Source organism: Pelophylax lessonae, assembly GCF_965119305.1.
Source record: "Pelophylax lessonae genome assembly, chromosome: 13".
Classification (NCBI taxonomy): Eukaryota; Metazoa; Chordata; class Amphibia; order Anura; family Ranidae; genus Pelophylax; species Pelophylax lessonae.
Genome location: NC_138780.1, coordinates 55,886,445 through 55,907,628, shown reverse-complemented (window position 1 = coordinate 55,907,628; position 21,184 = coordinate 55,886,445). Strand labels below are relative to the sequence as shown.

General features: G+C 44.3%; 1 protein-coding gene across 1 annotated transcript in view; it reads right to left on the bottom strand.

Moving 5' to 3' along the window:
- The window catches only part of ZFYVE26 (zinc finger FYVE-type containing 26), a 1,347,068-nt gene that overhangs the window by 790,774 nt on the left and 535,110 nt on the right, over positions 1-21,184 (bottom strand). Inside the window, exon 17 of the mRNA XM_082275187.1 lies at positions 5,447-5,552. Within this exon, the coding sequence (XP_082131313.1) occupies positions 5,447-5,552 (106 nt within the window). The remainder of the gene's footprint in view (positions 1-5,446; positions 5,553-21,184) is intronic.

The following is a 21,184-nucleotide window of genomic DNA, read 5'->3' as shown; positions in this document are numbered from 1 at the left end:
GATTTTCAAAGGCTGTGGACATGGTACAGGAGATGGTCAAAGGCTGCGGACATGGTACAGGAGATGGTCAAAGGCTGCGGACATGGTACAGGAGATGGTCAAAGGCTGCGGACATGGTAGAAGAGATGGTGAGAGACTGCGGACATGGTAGAAGAGATGGTCAGAGACTGCGGACATGGTACAGGGGATGGTCAGAGACTGCGGACATGGTACAGGGGATAGTCAGGGACTGCGGACATGATAGAAGAGAAGGTCAGAGACTGCGGACATGATAGAAGAGCACTAGGGGGGGCCGGAGAGCACAGGGGAAGCAGAGAGGACAATTTCATGGGTCAGATGGTGAATGCACCGACAAGAAACAATGCGGTACTTGACCTACTGATTACTAACAATGCAGACCTGCTCACGGATATAGAAATACAGGAGAACTTAGGAAACAGTGACCATAGGTCAATAAGTTTCAGTATTAATTACAGTAATAGGAAGCACAAGGGTAATATTAAGACGCTGAATTTCAAAAGAGCCAATTTCCCAAAACTGCGCTCACTGCTAGAAAATATCAATTGGGATAGAACCCTGGGAACAAAGAACACGGAGGAAAAATGGGAGTGCTTCAAGAGCATACTTAACAAGGGGATTGGCCAGTGCATTCCAAAGGGAAATAAATTTAAAAGAGCAAAGCTAAACCCTGGGTGGCTAAACTCCAACATAAAAAGGTATATTAGTGCTAAAGAAAAGGCCTTCAAAAAATACAAGACTGAGGGGTCATTGGCAGCATTTAAGCATTACAAAGAGTGTAATAAGAAATGTAAAGATGAAATCAGGGCGGCTAAAATAGAACACAAGAGACATATAGCGGAGGAGAGTAAAAAGAACCCCAAGAAGTTTTTTAAGTATATAAACAGTAAGAAAGCGAGGCCAGAACACATTGGCCCCATAAAAGAGGACAAAGGAAATATGGCCACTGAGGACAGAGAAAAGGCGGAAGTGTTAAATAATTTCTTCTCTTCAGTCTTCACAAAAGAATCGGGGGGGCTACACAAACCTAGCTTGTAAGGCCGAACTAAACAACACACCTCAGGAAATACCGCCATGGCTAACAGAAGATAGACTTAAAACTAGACTAGAGAAACTTAACATAAATAAATCACCGGGACAGGATGGCTTGCACCCGAGGGTTCTGAAAGAGCTCAGCCAGGTGATTGCCAGACCATTATTCTTGATCTTTAAGGATAGTTTACAGATGGGTATGGTGCCAGCTGATTGGAAAAAAGCCAACGTGGTACCAATATTTAAAAAGGGGCCGAGATGTATCCCGGGTAACTATAGGCCGGTCAGCCTAACATCTGTAGTCTGCAAGATTTTGGAGGGGATGTTAAGGGACCACATACAAGACTTTAGTAATGAAAACTGTATTATTAGTAGTATTCAGCATGGAATCATGAAAAATCGTTCTTGCCAAACCAATCTATTAACCTTCTACGATGAAGTGAGCTGCCACCTAGATAAAGGTAAGCCGGTGGATGTGGTGTATCTGGACTTTGCAAAGGCCTTTGACACCGTTCCCCACAAACGCTTACTGTACAAACGAAGGAAGGTAGGTATGGACTATAGGGTGAGTACCTGGATAGAGAACTGGCTCCAGGGGAGAGTCCAGAGGGTGGTGATTAATGGGGAGTACTCAGATTGGGCGGGTGTGGAAAGTGGGGTCCCCCAAGGTTCTGTCCTGGGGCCAATCATGTTTAATATATTCATAAATGATCTAGAGGAGGGGATATCTAGTACAATCTCAGTATTAGCGGATGATACTAAACTAAGCATGCCAATATCTTCTATGCAGGATGTGGAAACCTTACAAGCGGACCTGAACAAAATAACGGGGTGGGCAACTGCATGGCAGATGAGGTTTTATGTTGAAAAATGTAAAGTAATGCACTTGGGGGCCAGAAACCAGAAAGCAAGCTACTCACTAGGGGGGGAACCTCTGTGTGAGTCTAGGATTGAAAGGGACCTGGGGGTACTGGTAGACAACAGGCTTGGCAGTGGCATGCAATGCCAAGCCGCTGCAAACAAAGCCAACAGAATACTGGGATGTATAAAAAAGGGGATTCACTCCAGAAATAAAGAGATTATTCTCCCGCTCTACAAGACTCTGGTCCGGCCACATTTGGAGTATGCTGTCCAGTTCTGGGCACCGGTCCTCAGGAAGGATGTGCTGGAATTGGAAAGAGTCCAGAGAAGGGCAACAAAAATAATTAGGGGAATGGAGGACATCAGCTATGAGGAAAGACTACAAGCACTGAACTTATTCTCTCTGGAGAAGAGACGATTGAGGGGGGATATGATATCAATGTACAAATACTGTACTGGCGACCCTAGCATAAGGAACAAACTATTCAGAGAGAGGAGATACAATAAGACACGTGGCCATTCACTAAAACTAGAGGAAAGGCGGTTTAACCTTAAAATGCTTAAGGGGTTCTTCACTGTAAGAGCGGTAAGGATGTGGAATTCTCTTCCACAAGCAGTCGTATCAGCTGGGAGCATTGATAGTTTCAAAAAACTATTAGATGGGCACCTTGGAGACCACAACATACAGGGGTACACAATGTACAGTTAAAAGCAAACACACACACATCATAGGTTGAACTGTATGGACTGTTGTCTTTTTTCAACCTCACTAACTATGTAACTTTGTAAGAGCACTGGAGGAGCTGAAGAGCATGGGGGGGGGAATAGACAGAATTAAGATTAAGGGGGGGTTTGGAAAGCATTGCAGGGGGTTGGAAGGCCCAGGGGAGTGGAGAGCACTGGGGGGGGGGGGCAGGCAGGGAAAACGGGGATAATTGAGAGCACAGGGGGAGGGGGGAACTGGAGAGCACTGTCTGGGGGGGGCAGGAAATCACTGAGGGGGAGCCAGACTAAGAGCATGGAGGGGGCTAAGAGCAGGGGGGGAGGTAAAGAGCACTGGGGGGGCTAAAAGAGCACTGGGGGGGGCTAAAAGAGCACTGGGGGAGCTAAAAGAGCACTGGGGGGGGCTAAAAGAGCACTGGGGGAGCTAAAAGAGCACTGGGGGGAGCTAAAAGAGCACTGGGGGGAGCTAAAAGAGCACTGGGGGGGCTAAAAGAGCACTGGGGGGAGCTAAAAGAGCACTGGGGGGAGCTAAAAGAGCACTGGGGGGAGCTAAAAGAGCACTGGGGGGGCTAAAAGAGCACTGGGGGGGAGCTAAAAGAGCACTGGGGGGAGCTAAAAGAGCACTGGGGGGGCTAAAAGAGCACTGGGGGGGGGGCTAAAAGAGCACTGGGGGGAGCTAAAAGAGCACTGGGGGGGGGGGCTAAAAGAGCACTGGGGGGGCTAAAAGAGCACTGGGGGGGCTAAAAGAGCACTGGGGGGGCTAAAAGAGCACAGAGGGGGGCCAGCAAAGGAAGTTGTATAGGAGGGGAATGGGGCAGCTGCATATAGATGAATTGAACTTTCCATATTCCTAGTGCAGATTCTGAGAGGAGGAGTAACAACATTCAGCGAGGCATGAGGAATATGAAAGTTCAATTCCTCTCTATGAAGCTGTCCCATCCCATCCCCCACCTATCCAGCACACGAGACTCCTCAGGCACTCTCACTGACCTTCTTCCTGCTGCTGCCTTCTTCACACAGAGATGCGGGCGGCACGACGGACACCGGCCTGACACCCCCTCCCCCCCCATAGTGCAGAGATGCGGGCGGCCCGGCGGACACCGGCCTGACACCCCCCAGTGCACGCGCCCCCCCCCCCCGCCCGTACGTCCCTGAGAGCGGGACAGTAAATGCACGATTTCTCAGTTTCAGGTTTCAGCGGATCAATCCGCCGCAGAGTTCCCAGCCTGTCACGGTCTATTCATATTGGAGAGACCAGTGATCAGGCTTCAGCTGTGCAGTGCGCTGCGGCTGATTAATCCGCCTAAACCCGAAACAGAGAAAATAGTCCACTTACTGTCCCCCGCTCCCACAGAATACAGGGGGCCCAGAGACAAAAATAAATAGTTGCACACTTTTCCATGACTTTTCCAGGCCTGGAAAGTGTCATGTCAAAATCCCATGACTTTCCAGGATTTTCATGACCGTACGAACCCTGTCAGATACTATGCGGCCATCTTAGTTGGTGGTCGCCACGCCCCCTCCTCTTTTAATCCTTTTTAACTTTTGTTTTTTTAGCCTTGCAAAGGCGGCAGTGCATGCTATAAATTCTGCAGGGTGCCCAAACTTTTGCAGACGCCATTTTTTGGTTTTCCGTAATTTTGAAAGTGTCAATGATGGAAATAAAATCTAACTTTTGTTGCCATATTATACGAATGTCAATTCTGTAATTTGATGCCTTTTGGAGATGTTTCCATCTTTCCTTGGCTTCTTTATGCACATTAATACAAATTTTTACCTGGAGTGCCCAAACTTTCGATCCCCACTGTATACAGGGTTCATACACATTTTTACCAATACAATACCATGACTTTTCCATGACTTCACGTAAATATTCATGACCGAAGGTTTCATGAAATGTCTATGTATGCATGTTAAATAAGAAGAAAATCCATGTCACACCCAGCATATTTTTACTAAAATAAATGACAATCTTTGTAGTGTACAGTACCTCTGCAGTTAGGGTTTTGTTTCTGGATACAGCGCGACTCAAAATGGTCCCTTGTTTTACAGTGGATGAGATGGAAGCACCGCTGCCGCAGCTGGGAGCGGGTGTCAATTCAGGCGCACGGGTGAAAAAGCTGAGAACTCTGATGTAGGGGGGACTCTGGTGACCAGAGACCACTTTCTACAGAGTGAATGCACTAAGGAAGGGAGGGGGGGTCCTGATATAAGGAGAAACCTTTACAACAGTGCCCCCTTACATCAGTGACCCCCCCCTCAGACTGGCCGGGCAGCACTGTCATTGACTCCTTAAGGAATTTGTTAGTGTGGAGTGGGGACTCTTTTTGTCAGTCAGCAAGTTGGAGTCAAGTCTCCATATATTGGAATTATCACAGAATTAGCAAAATAATAAGTATTTAAGCTAAGTAAGTTCTCTGTAATTGTGAAGAGGTCCATTGTCTTGGGGCAAAAAAACTGAACTCACAGAGTGGAATAGGGATGCCCAGGGGACATGTCTTCAAAAACTTTGCCAGTTTCCAGTCTCCTAAAGATACCAACCTATAACCCAGGGCCTATGAATACCCAGCTTGTGTCTTGTACTCTTCAATTAAGATAAAACAATTTGAGTCATTATATGCTGATAAGTAGGCCAAAACCTCTATTAATAAGGGTTTGGGAGAAGCCAGTGACATCCAAAGGTCGGAAAATGAGACAGCCCTTAAGTGTGGGACACTAAACGAAAATGAAGAAATAGCAAAGGTGTAAAGTTTTAAAAACATGTGAATTCATAGAAAAAAACATAGAAAACCAGGGAGAAATAGCGAATTACCTTTTAGGAGGAACTTGACGCTCAAACACCAAATAGGAGATCAACTGGGAAGGTTTTTGTTGCAGCAGAATAAAAGGATTTCCGATCTTTAGATCCAACGATGACTCTAAAACAAAAAATAAACGAAATGTTTGCCCAGGTATGTGTATTTGCAGGTGTTAAAAGTGTAACTCCGCTTTTGTTGAGAAAAAATCATTCTCCCCTGGGTGATCTATGTACATTGCAAGGATTATAACAAACTTTGTTGCAGATTCCTACCTTTTGTTATTCTGAAGAAATCCCTGTTTGTTCCTCTGTGCTGAGTGGGTCTAATGAGAGTGGTTTCATAATTATCTATCAGCTGTGGCCCCTGCAGAGCACTAAAGAGGAAATTTGTTGGGCCTGCATGCCTTTAGATGTATTCCTATTGGGGAGTATCTCACCAAAAAACTAAATTTTTGACTTACCATAAAATCCTTTTCTCTTAGGTTCATTGATGGACACAGTCCTCTGATGCATATCAGTAGGGTTGTACTGCCCCCTACAGGAGTAGGACACTAGGCAGAAAAAAAGTTCTGGATATGCCTAAGGGCAGTCACAGGGGGTATACCCTCTCTCTTCCTGCATAGGATGTCAGTATTGTATCAAAGCAGTGTCAGAGAAAACAACACCAACTCAAAATAGAGGGGCGGGTACTTCGTCCGTCAATGAATCTAAGAGGAAAGGATTTTACGGTAAGTCAAAAATGCAGTTTTCTCTATCGTTCATTGACAAACGCAGTCCTCTGATGAATATCAGTAGGGACGTCCCAAAGCAGTACCACAAAAAATGAGGAGTGGGAACAGCAGAAACAAACAAGTACCCAAGGTTAGACACAGCCAACCAGGCAACACGGGACTCATGAGATCAGTAAGATGAGGCCCACCTGAAAAAAACAGTAAAACACCCTCAAGGAAGGCCAAAAAGCCCCCTAAACAGCAGACTGCAAAACTTTGCAACCAAAAGAGGCTACAGCTGATGCCAAAACATCCACCTTATAAAATTTGGTAAAGGTGTGAACAGACGACCAGATAGCCGCCTTGCAAACCTGAAGCACAGATGCCTGATGGTGAAAAGCCCAGGAAGCACTAAGCACCCGAGTAGAATGTGCCTTAACAGGGAAAGATGGAACCTGACCCTTAATTGAAAAAGCCTGCACCACCGTCTGTCTGATCCATCTGGTAATAGTCACAGCAGACGCAGGCAGCGCTTTCTTTGGGCCACCCGCGGAGCTGACTTACGAAAAGACTCAGTAGTCGCCAGATACACCTGGGTTGCCCAAACTACATCCAGAGTATGCAGGGCATATTCCTTAGTATGTTTGGGCTTAGGACACAAAGATGACAATACAATGTCCTCGTTTAAGTGAAAACTAGAAACCACTTTTGGAAGGAAGGACGGATCCGAAAAAAGTACCACCTTGTCTCTACGAACCACCAAATAGGGAGAACAACAGGACAAAGCCGCCAGTTCCGACACCCTGCGTGCAGAAGTGATAGACACCAAGGCGGCCACCCTCTGGGATCGGGGAAGCAGGGGAATCTCCTTTATACTTTTGAAAGAAGGTTTCTGGAGAACAGACAGCACCAAATGAAGGTCCCAAGATGGTAACGGAGGTCGCACCAGAGGTACCAAGTGCCGCACCCCCTGGATGAAGTTACGCGCAAGGGAATTGGTGGCCAATGGCCTTTAGATGAAAATTGTCAAGGCCGAGACCTGACTCAAGGCCAACTTTTGATGAACTCCCCATTGAAGGAAAGCCAAGATCCAAGCCACCGAGTAAGAGCGAGGGGGAGCCCCAAGAGACTCACACCACGCAATATACTACTTACACATACGATGATAAATCTTCCTAGAAGTCGCTTTCCTCACTTTAAGCAAAGTGGGAATCATGGAAGCAGACAATCCCCTGTCCTGGCCGTAAAAGCCAGCGACCGTAAAGCAGGATGGAAGATTGGCCCTTGAGACTGTAGATCCTCCCTGAGAGGAAGTCTCTAAGGAGCGTCTGCGACTAGCCCGACCAAGTCGGCGTACCAGGCTCGGCGAGGCCAGTCCGGAGCCACAAGAATAACCAGAATCCCTTCCGCCTCGATCCTGTGAAAAAGACTTGGCAGTAACTTGAGAGGAGGAAAGGCATACATCAGCTGATACTGACCCCATGGGGCCACCAGGGAGTCTGCGGCATCTGCCAGAGGGTTCCGGGAGCGGGCTACAAACTATTGCGCTTTTCTGTTGATTTGAGACACCAACAGATCCACGTCTGGAGTACCCCAATGTAGACAAATGCTGGAACACCTCTGGATGTATGGACCATTCCCCTGCATCCAAGGCCTGTCGACTGAGGTAATCCGCCCGCCAATTTTCCACTCCTGGAATGTGAACTCCGGCGAGAGCTGGAACAAGGCGCTCTGCCCAACGAAGAACACCTGCCACTTCCAAGGCTGCAAGGACACTCTTGGTGCCCCCTTGGTGATTGATATAGGCCATGGCCCTGGCATTGTCCGATTGAATGTGCACTGGACAACCCCTTAGGTGCTCGGTCCAGTGGACTAGGCAAAGCCGGATCGCTCTCGGCTCCAAGACATTGATCGGTAACCCGGATTCCTCCAGGGACCAGAATCCCTGAGCAGAGAACCTGCCTAGGACTCCTCCCCACCCGGACAGGCTTGTATCTGTGGTGACATCTGTCCAGTATATAGGGAGGAAGGATTTTCCTTGCTTGAGCATCGGGGACCAAAGCCACCAGATCAGGGACTCCCTGGTCACCTGGCTCAGCTGGATCTGAATGTCCATAGAGTTTGGATTCTTGTTCCATTTGAGAAGGATTTCCCTCTGGAGGATCCTTGTGTGGAATTGAGAGAAGGGAAGAGCCTCAAAAGATACCATCATCAGTCCCAAAACCCACATGGAGGTTTGAAGGGACAACCATTTTCTGGACAGCAACAGCTGAGCCGCAGTCTGAAGTTTCAAGAGTCTTTCCATAGGAAACACCCAGGCTGAGGACGAGTCCAAATTCAAGCCCAGATAGCCCAGTCTCATGGAAGGGACCAGGGACGACTTCACGAAGGTTCTGAATCCACCCAAACTCCTCCAGTGATCTTATGGTGATTTCCATATTCGTTTTTCAGCACAGTGGGGGACTCGGCACGGAGAAGCAGATAGTCCAGGAAACCCAGGACCAATATCCCCTGCTGCCATCACAGCGACAGAATCGGAGCCAACACCTTCATGAAAACTCGAGGTGCAGAGGCAAGACCAAAGGGTAACGCCACCAACTGATAGTGATCCTCTCCCACGGCAAAATGGAGAAACCATTGGTGACCTGCACGGATTGGGATTTGAAGGTAGGCATCTTTGATGACTACGGAGGCCAGGAAATCTCAGATGTAGGGAAGCCACCACCGTGCGAACTGATTCCATCTTGAATTTCTGAATTCACATGGAACCATTCAGTGCCTTTAGGTCCAGGATTGGACGCACCTTGCCTTCCTTCCTGGGAACCGTGAACAGGTTGGAATAAAAACCCTGAAATCGTTCCACACACGGAACCGGAACTATCACCCCTTGCTGTACCAGGTCCTGTACTGCCCCATAGAGCACCAGCAAGCGATCCGGGGACAGCCGTACATTGGAGGGGAAAAACCATACCGGAGGGACGGATCAAAACTCGATCTTGTAACTGGACCGTATGGCCGCCTGAACCCACCTGTCTGGGATCCGGTCAGCCACCTGTCCGAGAACCGGCGAAGACGTTCCCCCCCACCCCAGACACGGGTGAGGGTGCACCTTCAGGCTGAGGTCTTGTCTGCAGGTCTGGAGAAACCAGACTTTTGTTTGTCAGACCAGGGTCGCTTGGAACCACCTGAGGGATTCTCGAAGGACTTTGCCTTATCGTCTGTCCCCGAGGGACGAAAAAACTTTTTGGGAGCCGAAAAGGAGGACGAGGGTCCTTACCCTTGTTAGCCTGTGTTAGAAAAGTACTCTTCCCCCCCCCCGTGAGACCCTTAATGATGTCATCAAGGGTAGCGCCAAACAGGCAATCTCTTTGAAATTGGAGATCCGTCAAAGCCTTCTTAAAAATTTGATCCGCAGACCAACACTTCAGCCAAAGTATAGGCTGGATAACCACTGTTGAAACCGATAGTTGGCCCAATAAGGGAGCAGTGTCTAGCGTGGCATTGCAAACAAATTGCAGCTCCTGCACCAGCTTGTCCAACAGCTTCCCAAAAGCAGGAGGGACTTGTTTTCCCTCCAAGTCACGGCGTAGTTACTTCGCCCATTCAGTCAACGTCCGCGTGACAAGAGCAATCGTAAACACTGGTCTCAGTGCAGTCCCAGCCAGGGAGTACATATTGTGGACCACAGCCTCCTCCTATCCTCTGGGTCTGTAAAGGACAGGAATTCCTCCACTGGATTAACGGTAGCCTTATTCAGTCTTAAGACCAGTGGATCCACATTAGGTGGCACAGTCCACTTCTTTACCAGAGACTCCTCAAAAGGGTAGCGTCTAGCAATCCGCTTAGACACGCCAGGGGAACGTCTTGGACGGTCCAATTCCTTTGTGAGCCTGTTGGCAAAATAAGCGGGAAAGGGAATTTCCAGGGAGAGGCCCGCGTCCACCCTAAGATCTGCCAGGGGGGAAAAAGGGGGGGAACATTTACTCACCATACCAGGAACACAGGCGGGCGGCGCCACCTCCTGACAGGACCCCTCTCCGCCAAAGTGGGGGGGCTGTCAGCCAAATAGGAATGCTGCAACTCGGACCCAGTTGTGTGCGACCTGGCGAGACGTTTAACTCACGGGGCCAGTCCCCGTCAAGTGGGACTATGTCACGGCCGACCCAGCGTGGAGCTAAGGCCTGCGCATGCTCGCTGGCCGCCTGGGGTGACCACTGGATCTATACATCCAGCCCGTCGCCCAGATCCGACAGTTGCTTGTAGAACTCGCAGGAAAAAATCCAGAGAAAGCTAGATAAAAAATTATCTACATTAAATTAAAAAAAAAAAAAAATTTTTGCCAGGAACAGAGATCCCAGCAAGGAACTAGGTCCTTACTCCTGACTAGGTAGATTAAAACTGACATCCTATGTAGGAAGAGAGGGTATACCCCCTGGGACTGTCCCTAGGCGTAGAAGGAACTTTTTTTTTCTGCCTAGTGTCTTACTCCTGTAGGGGGCAGTATAACCCTACTGATATGCATCAGAGGACTGCTTTCGTCAATGAACGATAGAGAAATAACAATTTTGTTCAAGGGGATGCCAGAAATCTGACTTGTATCTTAATGCAGACTTCTGGGAAAATCAGTGATCCAATCACACAAGCAGGAAATGCTGTTTCTGGGGGATGGTCAGTACACATTCTCAGAAAAGTAATTTTCAGAAAATTGCAGCAGCTGCAGATTGAAAAGGAAAGGCCATTTTTAATTAAGATTCAATCACTTGTACATGATTTGTAGCGCAAATTTAGACGCTATATTGTTCTTTATTTGCTATCTTTTCTTTTACCTTTTAAGTCTAGTACAGTTATTTCCATAAGTATTTTTCACATTTGGTTATGTAGCAACCTGCACATAAAATGGATTTGATTTGCATTTTTGCATTATGGCTACATTTGTTTTCTTTTTTAGGCTTTCTTTTATTTTCCCCTGGTGATCCAGCCAGTACGTCTATTATTTATCAACAGAACAAGTTGTCCTACAGATGTAGCACAGTCAGAGGGTTGAGACAAACCATTTACCACTGACAGGGGTGCTTACAATGGTCAGCTTTTATTCATTACTATAAAGCCTTTATCCAAAAAGTAACAAAACTGTTGCTGTAACTGCTTATAAATTTAGCTGAAGATTGGCTTTCATTTATTTAGTGTATCTAAATCTGCTATCCAATCTAACACTACCCTCCCCACAGACTGTCCAAAGGCATCCCTATTGCATCTATTAGAGTGTAGGCACTCTAATACAGGGAGTGTGTTAATAGCCAGATCACCGGAGGGGGCGTGTCCTAGATGGTTACCAAGATGGCCGCTTGGCTCTGATCTTCTCTGCAGCCTCGGAGTCTTCACAGCAGCTCATAGCATCCCAGCCTGCTGAAGCCACAAAGTATTTGATCCCCTGCTGATTTTGTATGTTTGCCCACTGACAAAGAAATGATCAGTCTATAATTATTATTATTTTTTTATCTCAAAAGAAAAGTTTTATTGTTGTCAAAATAAACAACAAAGTATAAACATAAAACATACCAGAGCGTTTTTGAAGCATACATATACGGCTTAAATTTGCACAAAATGTAGTAATACATAGTTTTATATACATTCAGCTCATCAGAGAACAAAAACAATTAATCCATACTACATTTGACGCTTGGTTATGCAAGACCATCTCCAAAGTCTGGACATAGTATGTGACCCAAAGTACTCTATTTACATAAAAAGAAGTTCAAAATTAATTCTACTGGGGCCAGGCCTGGTGTACCTAGCCACATACTCCAAAGTTTCTCAAATTTACCGAAACACCCCTTGTGTTGCCAGATATAGTTTGAGTCTAAGGTTATCACCCATCTGAGAAACCCACTCCCTAACCATGGGAGGTCAGTGGAGATCCAGTGTCTCAGGATCAGCCTGCAGGCCTGAAACAGTGCTCTTGCTATGGCCTGCTTAGTGATTCCGTCCACTTGGAAGTCACCCAAAATGCCTAGCACACATTGTTTAGGATCCTCACTCAATGTGACCTGAAAGACCATAATAACATTTATAACACCCCTCTAGTAAATGTGTAACGTGGGACATCTACAAACCAGGTGGATGAGGTCCCCGTGATCTCAACAGCATCTAGTACATGTAGGACCATCTTTGAGGCCCATTTTAAACAATCTTGCTGGAATGTAGTGTACCCTCAGAAGCAAATATAACTGAGAAAGGCGTTGAGTCACAATAAAGGAACATTGCTGGACCACCATTAGGGCCTCCTCCCAATGCTCATCCTCATAAGGTACCAATGTCTTTTTCCCCATCAGGCACAACTCGTGTCTGGGTGGTCACGAGGGAAATTATTAACAACAGGTAACATTGAGAGATGAAGCCCTCATATGTGTCAACTTTGGCCATATAATTGGATATAGAGGTGGGCGACTGTATCCAAAGATCCGGTCCATGATGCGCCTGCACTGCATGTGGCAGCTGCAGGTAGTAAAACTGCATTGAGCAGGGTAGGTGAAACATGGCCTGCAGCACCAAAAAGAAGCATAGCACCCCTTTGGACAACAGTTGTCTCAAGTGAGTAAAACCATACTGCTCCCACTTCACCCCATATTGCAATCGAGCTAGTTCCAAGGTAATGTGCATTCCCCCAGATCGGGCTAAATCTTGTGAAGCCAGTAACTTGTAGCTGCCTGGATTTATTCAAGACCTTTTGCATAAGAACCTATATGGGGTATAATTTGTTGGACTTACTGAATGCCGGAGCCTCCAGACCACATGATAGAATATCCCTTCCTCCTGTCGTAAGATCAGTCTATAATTTTAATAGTAGGTGTATTTTAACAGTGAGAGACAGAATAACAACAAAAGAAAAATGCATTTCAAAAAAGTTATAAATTGATTTGCATTTTAATGAGTGAAATAAGTATTTGACCCCTTTGCAAACAATGACTTAGTACTTGGTGGCAAACTCCTTGTTGGCAATCATGGGGGTTAGACATTTCTTGAAATAAGCTACCAGGTTTGTACACACCTCGGAAGGGATACTCCTCTTTGCAGATCCTCATTAAGGTTTCAAGGCTGACGTTTGGTAACTCAAATCTTCAGCTCCCTCCAAATATTTTCCATGGGATTAAGATCTGGAAAATGGCTGGGCAACGTTAGGACTTTAATTGGCTTCTTCTTGAGCCACTCTTCTGTTGCCTTGGCCGTGTGTTTTTGGTCGTTGTCATTCTAAAATACCCATCCACGACCCATTTTCAATGCCCTGGCAGAGGGAAGGAAGCTCTCACCCAAGATTTGACAGTACATGGCCCCGTCCATTGTCCTTTTGATACAGTAAAGTTGTCCTGTCCCCTTAGCAGAACACCACCAAAGCATAATGTTTCCACCTCCATGTTGACGGTGGAGATCATGTTCTTTGGGTTATAGGCAGCATCCCCTCTCCTCCAAACATGGCAAGTTGAGTTGATGACAAAGGGCTTGAATTTGGTCTCATCTGACCACAACAATTTCTCCTCTGAATCATTCAGGTGTTCATTAGCAAACTACAAACGGGCCTGTACATGTGGTTTCTTGAGCAGGGGGACCTTGCGGAGCGCTGAAGAATTCCAGTCCTTCACCGTGTAGTGCGTTACCAATTGTTTTCTTTGTGAGTATGTTCCCAGCTGCCTTGAGATCATTGACAAGATTCTCCCGTGCAGTTCTGGGATGATTCCTCATCGTTCTCATGATCATTGACAATCCACGAGGTTAGATCTTGCATGGAGGCCCAGACCAAGGGAGATTTACTGTTATTTTGGGTTTCTTCCATTTGCGAATAAACGCACCAACTGTTGTCACCTCCTCACCAAGCTGTTGGTGATGGTGTTGTAGCCCATTGCAGCCTTCTGTAGATCTACAATCTTGTCCCCGACATCCTTGGACAGCTCTTTGGTCTTGGCCATGGTGGAGAGATTGGAATCTGATTGATTGGATTGATTGCTTCCGTGGACAGTTGTCTTTTATACAGGTAACAAGCTGAAATTAGGAGCACCCCCCTTTAATCTCAGCTTGTTACCTGCATAGAAGACACCTGGGAGCCAGAAATCTTGTTGATGGATAGGGGATTAAATACTTATTTCACTCTTTAAAATGCAAATCAATTTATAACTTTTTTAATGGGTTTTTCTGGATGTTTTTTGTTGTTATTCTGTCTCTCACTGTAAAATAAACCTACTATTAAAATTATAGACTGATCATTTCTTTGTCAGTGGGCAAACGTACAAAATCAGCAGGGGATTAAATACGTTTTCCCTCACTGTATATAAACAAGGCAGAGTTCCATTGTGACAGGAACTAAAATCTGCCTCTTCCCCTAGTAATAGCAGCACACATAGTAAACACAAACACTGGCTAGGTACACAGTTCACCCTTTGATTGCCCTAGATGTTAAACCCCTTCTCAGCTAGTGTCATTAGTACAGTGACCGTGCATATTTTAAGCACCGATAACTGTATTAGTGTCACTGGTGCCAGTTAGTGTCCAATTGTTCGCTGCAATATCACAGTCCTGCTATAAGTCGCTAGTAGTCATCATTACTAGTATAAATAAACAAATAAAATTTCCAGTATATTTTCCATAGTTTATAGATGCTATAATGTTCATGTAAACCAATATATGCTTATTGGGACTTTACTAGTATAAAAAAATAAATGAATAAAAATACCAGTAGGCATCCCATAATTTAGAGACGCTATATTACGTTCATGTAAACCAATCAATATACACTTATTGGAATTTTTTTTTTTTTTTTTACTAAAAACATTGATTTTGAAATATTTTTTTTTTATTATTGAATATGTTTTATAGCAGAAAGTAAAAAACATATTTTAAAATAATATAAAATATAAAAAAAAAAAAAAACAGTGGTGATACAATACCACAAAATGAAAGCTCTTTTTGTGGGATGAATTTTTACGGCAAAAAAAGGCCTGGTCATGAAGGGGGGTAAATCTTTTGGAGGTCAAGTAGTTAAGGAAGGTCTCCTTAGAGCTGCAAAACACACTTGCTCGCTTCCCTCACCATATAGTGAGGGCAGAGTAGCCCTTTACCAGGATATGTCTACAGAAACCTCCCAAAAGAGGAAGGAGTTTATACCCATCACTGCTGTACTGCAAGATTGCAACATTTTTTTTTATTGATAAGTCCTCCTTACAAAGCTACTAGTCACATACAAAAACCATCTCCTCCCCAAAAGATGGCTACAAAGAGCTGCATATATACGGCTATAATACGGCCATATATACGGCTATAATACGGCTTACCTGTAGGTAAAATGAATATCTCCTAAACGTGCACTGTTTTTGGAGATATTCACCATACATGCAGACACTGACATGAGCTCTACTATGCTCGACCTTCAGAGCTTCTTGCCAGAAATGAGGGCTTCCGCTCGCATGCGCAGGAATGCCGTCATTGCGGCTCCGGACACTCACAGGGCTGGAGCCCGCAAACCCGGAAGAACAGCCAGGGAAACATGTCAGCCCCCTAAGTGGTGGCCAGGCACCGCTGGAAGGGCTTCGTTCTAAGCCAAGTACTTAATAATGTTGATGTCCTTGCCCCACATTTATGTAAATCCTTCAACCGTGTTATGAGTACAGATGACCTCTCCAAAGAATCTCTTGAGGCACTCTTCATTACCATCCCAAAACCTTGTAAACCACAGGATAACCTGGCTAACTATCGACCCATATCACTCTTAAATACAGACCTCAAAATGTATGCATAAATTCTAGCCTCTTGTATTTCCTTGTATATCCTTACACTATTTCACTCTGATCAAGTGAGCTTTGTACCGGCCATGCATCTTTCCCCCCACAGCTTCAGAGCGCACATTTCTAAGTTTTCTTTTATGCCGTTTTTTTTTTTTTTTTCTTTTTTTTAAAGGCAATTTTTTTGAGGTTTTAAAGAAAAAAACAAAAACAATGCACAAAATGCCATATTAATATACATATGGAGGGCATACCAGTACAACATATTCAATACATTGTTACACACAAAGTTCACCCAAAGATCCTTAGTATTGCACATAAAAAACCAAAACCAAAAATCAAGCATTAACCAGCTGGTGACTTAACTTTCTTACTCATAAATTATACATTTTCACAGGTGAAGGGACCTCCCAAAAGGAGCAGAGTCTATGCAAAGAATAAACAAAGCCCATTAAAATTACTACTAAATAAATAGAGTTCCCTAATTGGTTCCAAGGCTCATGTAGAAATAATGACGCTCAGATTTCACAGTATTCAGTTACAGTTATGAAATATGTTGTAAGAGAATTTAAGGATTGCCACTTCCTCGATTGGGTATAGGCCATTACTATAGAATAAATTAATTAGAGCCTCATAAGATCCCAATAATGCTGCTTGGGTTGTAACCACAGCATTCATCAGATTCGGGAAAAACCATGCATGTTTATGCGTCAGTTGGGCTGCCAAATAGTAACTTTGTAGATGAGGCAACGCTACCACTCCCCAGAGTGGGACATTTTAATGTATCTGAAGAAATTCTAGCAGGGCCCGAACCCCCCCAAAAAAAGAGGAAAGAAGGGCATCGACATCTAAAAAAAGTTTCTTAGGTAAATAAACCGGGGCCTGCCAGAATAGATCTAAAAACATGAGAAACCTATATCATCTTGAATATGTTAATTCTCCCCAGTAGATTCAGGGACATTTTAGTCTAGGTAGGTAGAGTATGCTTAGGTCTTTGTACCAGTGGGGAAATATTATTGATTGCATAGGATCATATAGTTTGCTGTACCTCCACCCACAAATATCTAAATTGAGAAACAGAAACAATTTTGTGAGAATTCATACGTCTGGGGGCACAGATCGCATTGAATTATCACAGAAACAAATGACTGGACTTTCTAAGGCACATCATGGAATGAATCAGAGTAACTCATGTATTATAAAATATATCCTTTTATTTGTTGCAGAAAATTAAAATGAGGGCAAAAAACACACAAGGATTATCCTCTTCAAAGAGTATAGAAAATGTAGCAATCGACATGGATTATTAAAATCGCATAGCCTAAGACAATTTTTACCCAGATAAACCCTTGGGTGACTGGAAAAATTGTGTAGGCTATGATGCATTCATAATGCGTTCACAACAATAGTCTAGCAACTATATATTCATATCTGATCTTTGGGTCCACGCGTTTCGCAGCGTGCTTCTTCAGGACCACATTTTAACATCAGATAAATCTAAAGACAGAGAAAATATTTCATTAGTACACATATAATAGAGATAGTATTACGTAGTACAATTTGTGTGCATATGGTCTAAGCAAACTCGCACCTTGTGGGTGTAGCCAATGTCTCCCGGGCGGACATAGAGGATGCGATAGAGGACGATCGAGGCAGAGTTAATGATCTTAGCAATGTTTGTTAGAGAATCTAAAAATGTATATAAGGTATGGTTTAGAACATTTATCACTAATGGATTGTTAGTTGTCTTATTAATAGTGCATACCTGTATTTTAGTGCTGTATATATGTATTGAATATATCTTAGGCAATAATGGAATGCAGCAGAAGGTATATCCCAGGATCGATTAATCCTGGTCTCGGACAGAACCTAATGTAAGGTAAAAAGGAAAAGGAGAAGATGGGTGGTTCTTTATATAGATTCTACAAATAAAGTTCACAGAATACCCATAAATATTTTAAATCGTTACCTTAAGGGAGTATCCGTGGTAACGGATGTGGTGATATATAGAACCACCTAGATGTTACTCCTATAGTCCCAGGACCCAAGGGGGATATAGCCAGATTCTAAGGGGAACAAGGTAATTGCCATAAATTGGGGGACATAAAGATGATTATGTTTAGAGCCCCAACAGAAGGTGTATGTGATATATTACCTTATTGGTCCAGTAATCAGGAGTGTTACCCCTGGAGAGATTTTTTGATCAAGGTGACCGATTTAAAGATGTCACAGAACCGTTGGTCCTAATGGGCCAGATGCCTGGATTATTATCCTATGTTCAGTGTCTATAAGGATATATATATATTATTATGATAGCTCATAATAAGAGGCTCAAATGATCTAGGATTCTTAGTAGGTAAAGATATCATATATGGGTAACATACCAATGTTGTGTATGGGTGTAAAATATACCCATAAAATCCGATCTGGCTGGCTGGTGGTTGGGGTCCCTGGATGTGGAGCTGAAGGTTCTGGCCTGTAATGTATCGTAAATCCATTTGAATTTGTCCCAGGGAAATACATAATTAAGTAGATAAGTCCTCTGTTTGTTACCTGTGCTGCCGCTCTGCCACGAGTCCGCCGCCATATTGAATGCTCGGCGGAACTGGTCCTTAAGTATCGCGCCCTCCACACCGCCACTAGCGGATCGAGCGCCTGGGGGCGGATCTCCCCCAATGACGCTACATCCGGCGTAAAGACGCCTACATCCGCCGACGGCGATGCGTGCGCCTCACAACACTCACTTCCGAAACCAGAAGTATTGAGTGCAGGGAGGTGATCGGGTGTCGGCACATCAGGGATATGCCGAGCACATCCGGTCCCTCCCGAAATCGAGGAGACATCCAGAGGGTGTCTCCCCACAGAGGCGCATATGCCAGCCCAGAAAGAGAACAGCGCCACCCTGTGGGAGCCTGGCCGAACACTGCACACAAATAAAGTTTGATTACAGAGCATGAAAATAATATAACAACACTTTCTTCGGCATTTGTAACTGAGGTTAAATTATACAAGGTACAGGAACATTGTCAGTCATAAAATTTAGTAGAAATTCCTATATATAATACAATGCAAAATTAGTTAGCAGGGCTTCTTTAAAGATAAACCCCATAGCATAATAAGGAGTATATTCTCATGACCGACTCCACAGAGGGTATTCTGTGTTTGATAATTATGGAGCACAAATGGGGAGAGCTCAGGGGGAAGAGAGATATAAAAGGAATCAAGAATAAAATCATTCTATATATAGGTGTCATAGAAAGGGTTTATAGCTTAAGGCATCATTCAAACCAGGAAGCTTGGTAGCCTGCAAGCTAAATATCCATCTACTCTCTCTTTGTAGAATTATTTTATCAAATTCCCCCCCTCGAGGATTTTCCAAAATCCTTTCCAATGCTGCAAACTTGATGACCGAGGTATCATTTTTATGATAAACCCCCAGATGTCTTCCTATCGGGGTTAGTAGTTGGTTGTTTTTGCCATATCCGATATGGTCTTTGATTCTCTTCCAAAATGGTCTTTTTGTTTTCCCTATATAGTATGAACCACATGCACAGTACATGATATAGACTATGCCTATAGTCTGGCAATTCACATGATGTAGGATGGAGTGTAAGCGGCCGTCTGGTAAGTACATGGATTGGTTTTCAAAAATCCAATCACAGTAATTACATTTGCCGCATTTCCATGTGCCCCTCACTTCCTCGTTTTCATAGTTTTCACTTCTGCAGAAGTGGCTCCTAGTCACTCTGTCCCTAATAGATTTGGCTCGATTAAAGGTGATTTCAGGGTGATCTTTGACATATTTGCTTAGTATAGGGTCATTAGTGAGTAGGTGCCAGTTCTGTTGTAATATTTGGCGAACAACATTATGCTGTCGATTAAAAGGGGTGATAAGTCGGACTACCTCTGTGTTGTCTTTATTTTTAGGTTTGTAAATAAGATCCTCTCTTGTTCTCTTTGAGGCCTTGTTGAAGGCTTTTCGGAGGCATGTTTTTGTATAGCCCCGTGCTAGCAGTCTGTCACGTAAGGCATTCGCTTCTTGTTGGTAATGTTGTTGATTCGAGCAGATTCGTTTTAGACGTAGAAACTGGGAATAAGGGATACTCTGAATTAGGGGTTTAGGATGGGAGCTTGTAGCATGCAAAATCGTGTTGCCTGCCGTAGGCTTCCGATACAGGGTGGTGCCTATTTTTCCTTCTTCATCAATATAAATCGGAATATCTAAGAATGAAATAGTTTGGTGACTATACTGGTGAGTAAATCTCAGATTAAAATGGTTGATATTTAAAAGGTCTAGAAATTCGAAAAGGTCCTCCTCTGGCCCCGACCACAGCATGAACACGTCATCTATGTATCGGAGCCAGAGGAGGACCGGAGGAGAAATAGGGTGACATCACCTCATCTGAAAAAATAGCACGTTCCCATCCTCCCAGGTACAGGTTAGCGTAGGATGGGGCACATGAGGTCCCCATCGCTACTCTCTGTACCTGGAGGTAGTGGGACTCGTCAAACAAAGAAATTTCCCATCAATATGCATGATAATGCCTCCAAGACTAATCCGTTCTGTTTACATGCTTCCAAGGGTCGTTCCCTTAGGAATGCCTTGATAGTGTCTAGTCCTCTGTTGTGGGGGATACTGCTGTACAAGGCCTCTATATCAATCGAGACTAGGATTGTATTAGAGGGAACCCGTAGGTCTTCAAGTTGTTTCAATAAATGAGGTGTGTCCTGTACATAGGAAGGTAGGGTTGTGACATGGGGTCTGAGATAAAGGTCAACAAACTGACTGGTTGGCTTAGTATATGAACCAACCCCTGAGATAATGGGCCAACCAGGGGGATTGTCAAGATTTTTGTGGGTTTTCGGTAGGGAGTAAAAAGTGGGTGTGCGTGGATTTTTTACAATGAGTGTCTCATATAATGCTTTTTCTATAATTCCCTTCTGATATGCTTTTCCAATTACGTGGATAAGTTTACTTTGGAGTCTAATTGACTCCTCTTTTGAAATTGGTTTATACCAATCATGGTTATTCAAGATAGTTAGACACATGGTTTTGTACTTTTCTACACTCATGATAACCACGTTCCCCCCTTTATCTGATGGTTTTATTATTATTTGGTTGTTGTTAATTAAATTTGTTAGTGCTTTCTTTTGGTCCCAAGTAAGATTTTGGGAGGCCCATTTGTGTGTTTTTACATCTTGGATTTGTTTGGTTACCTGCGTTATAAAAGCAGCTATGTTGGGATTTGTTTGCAACGAAGGGAATTTGTTTGATT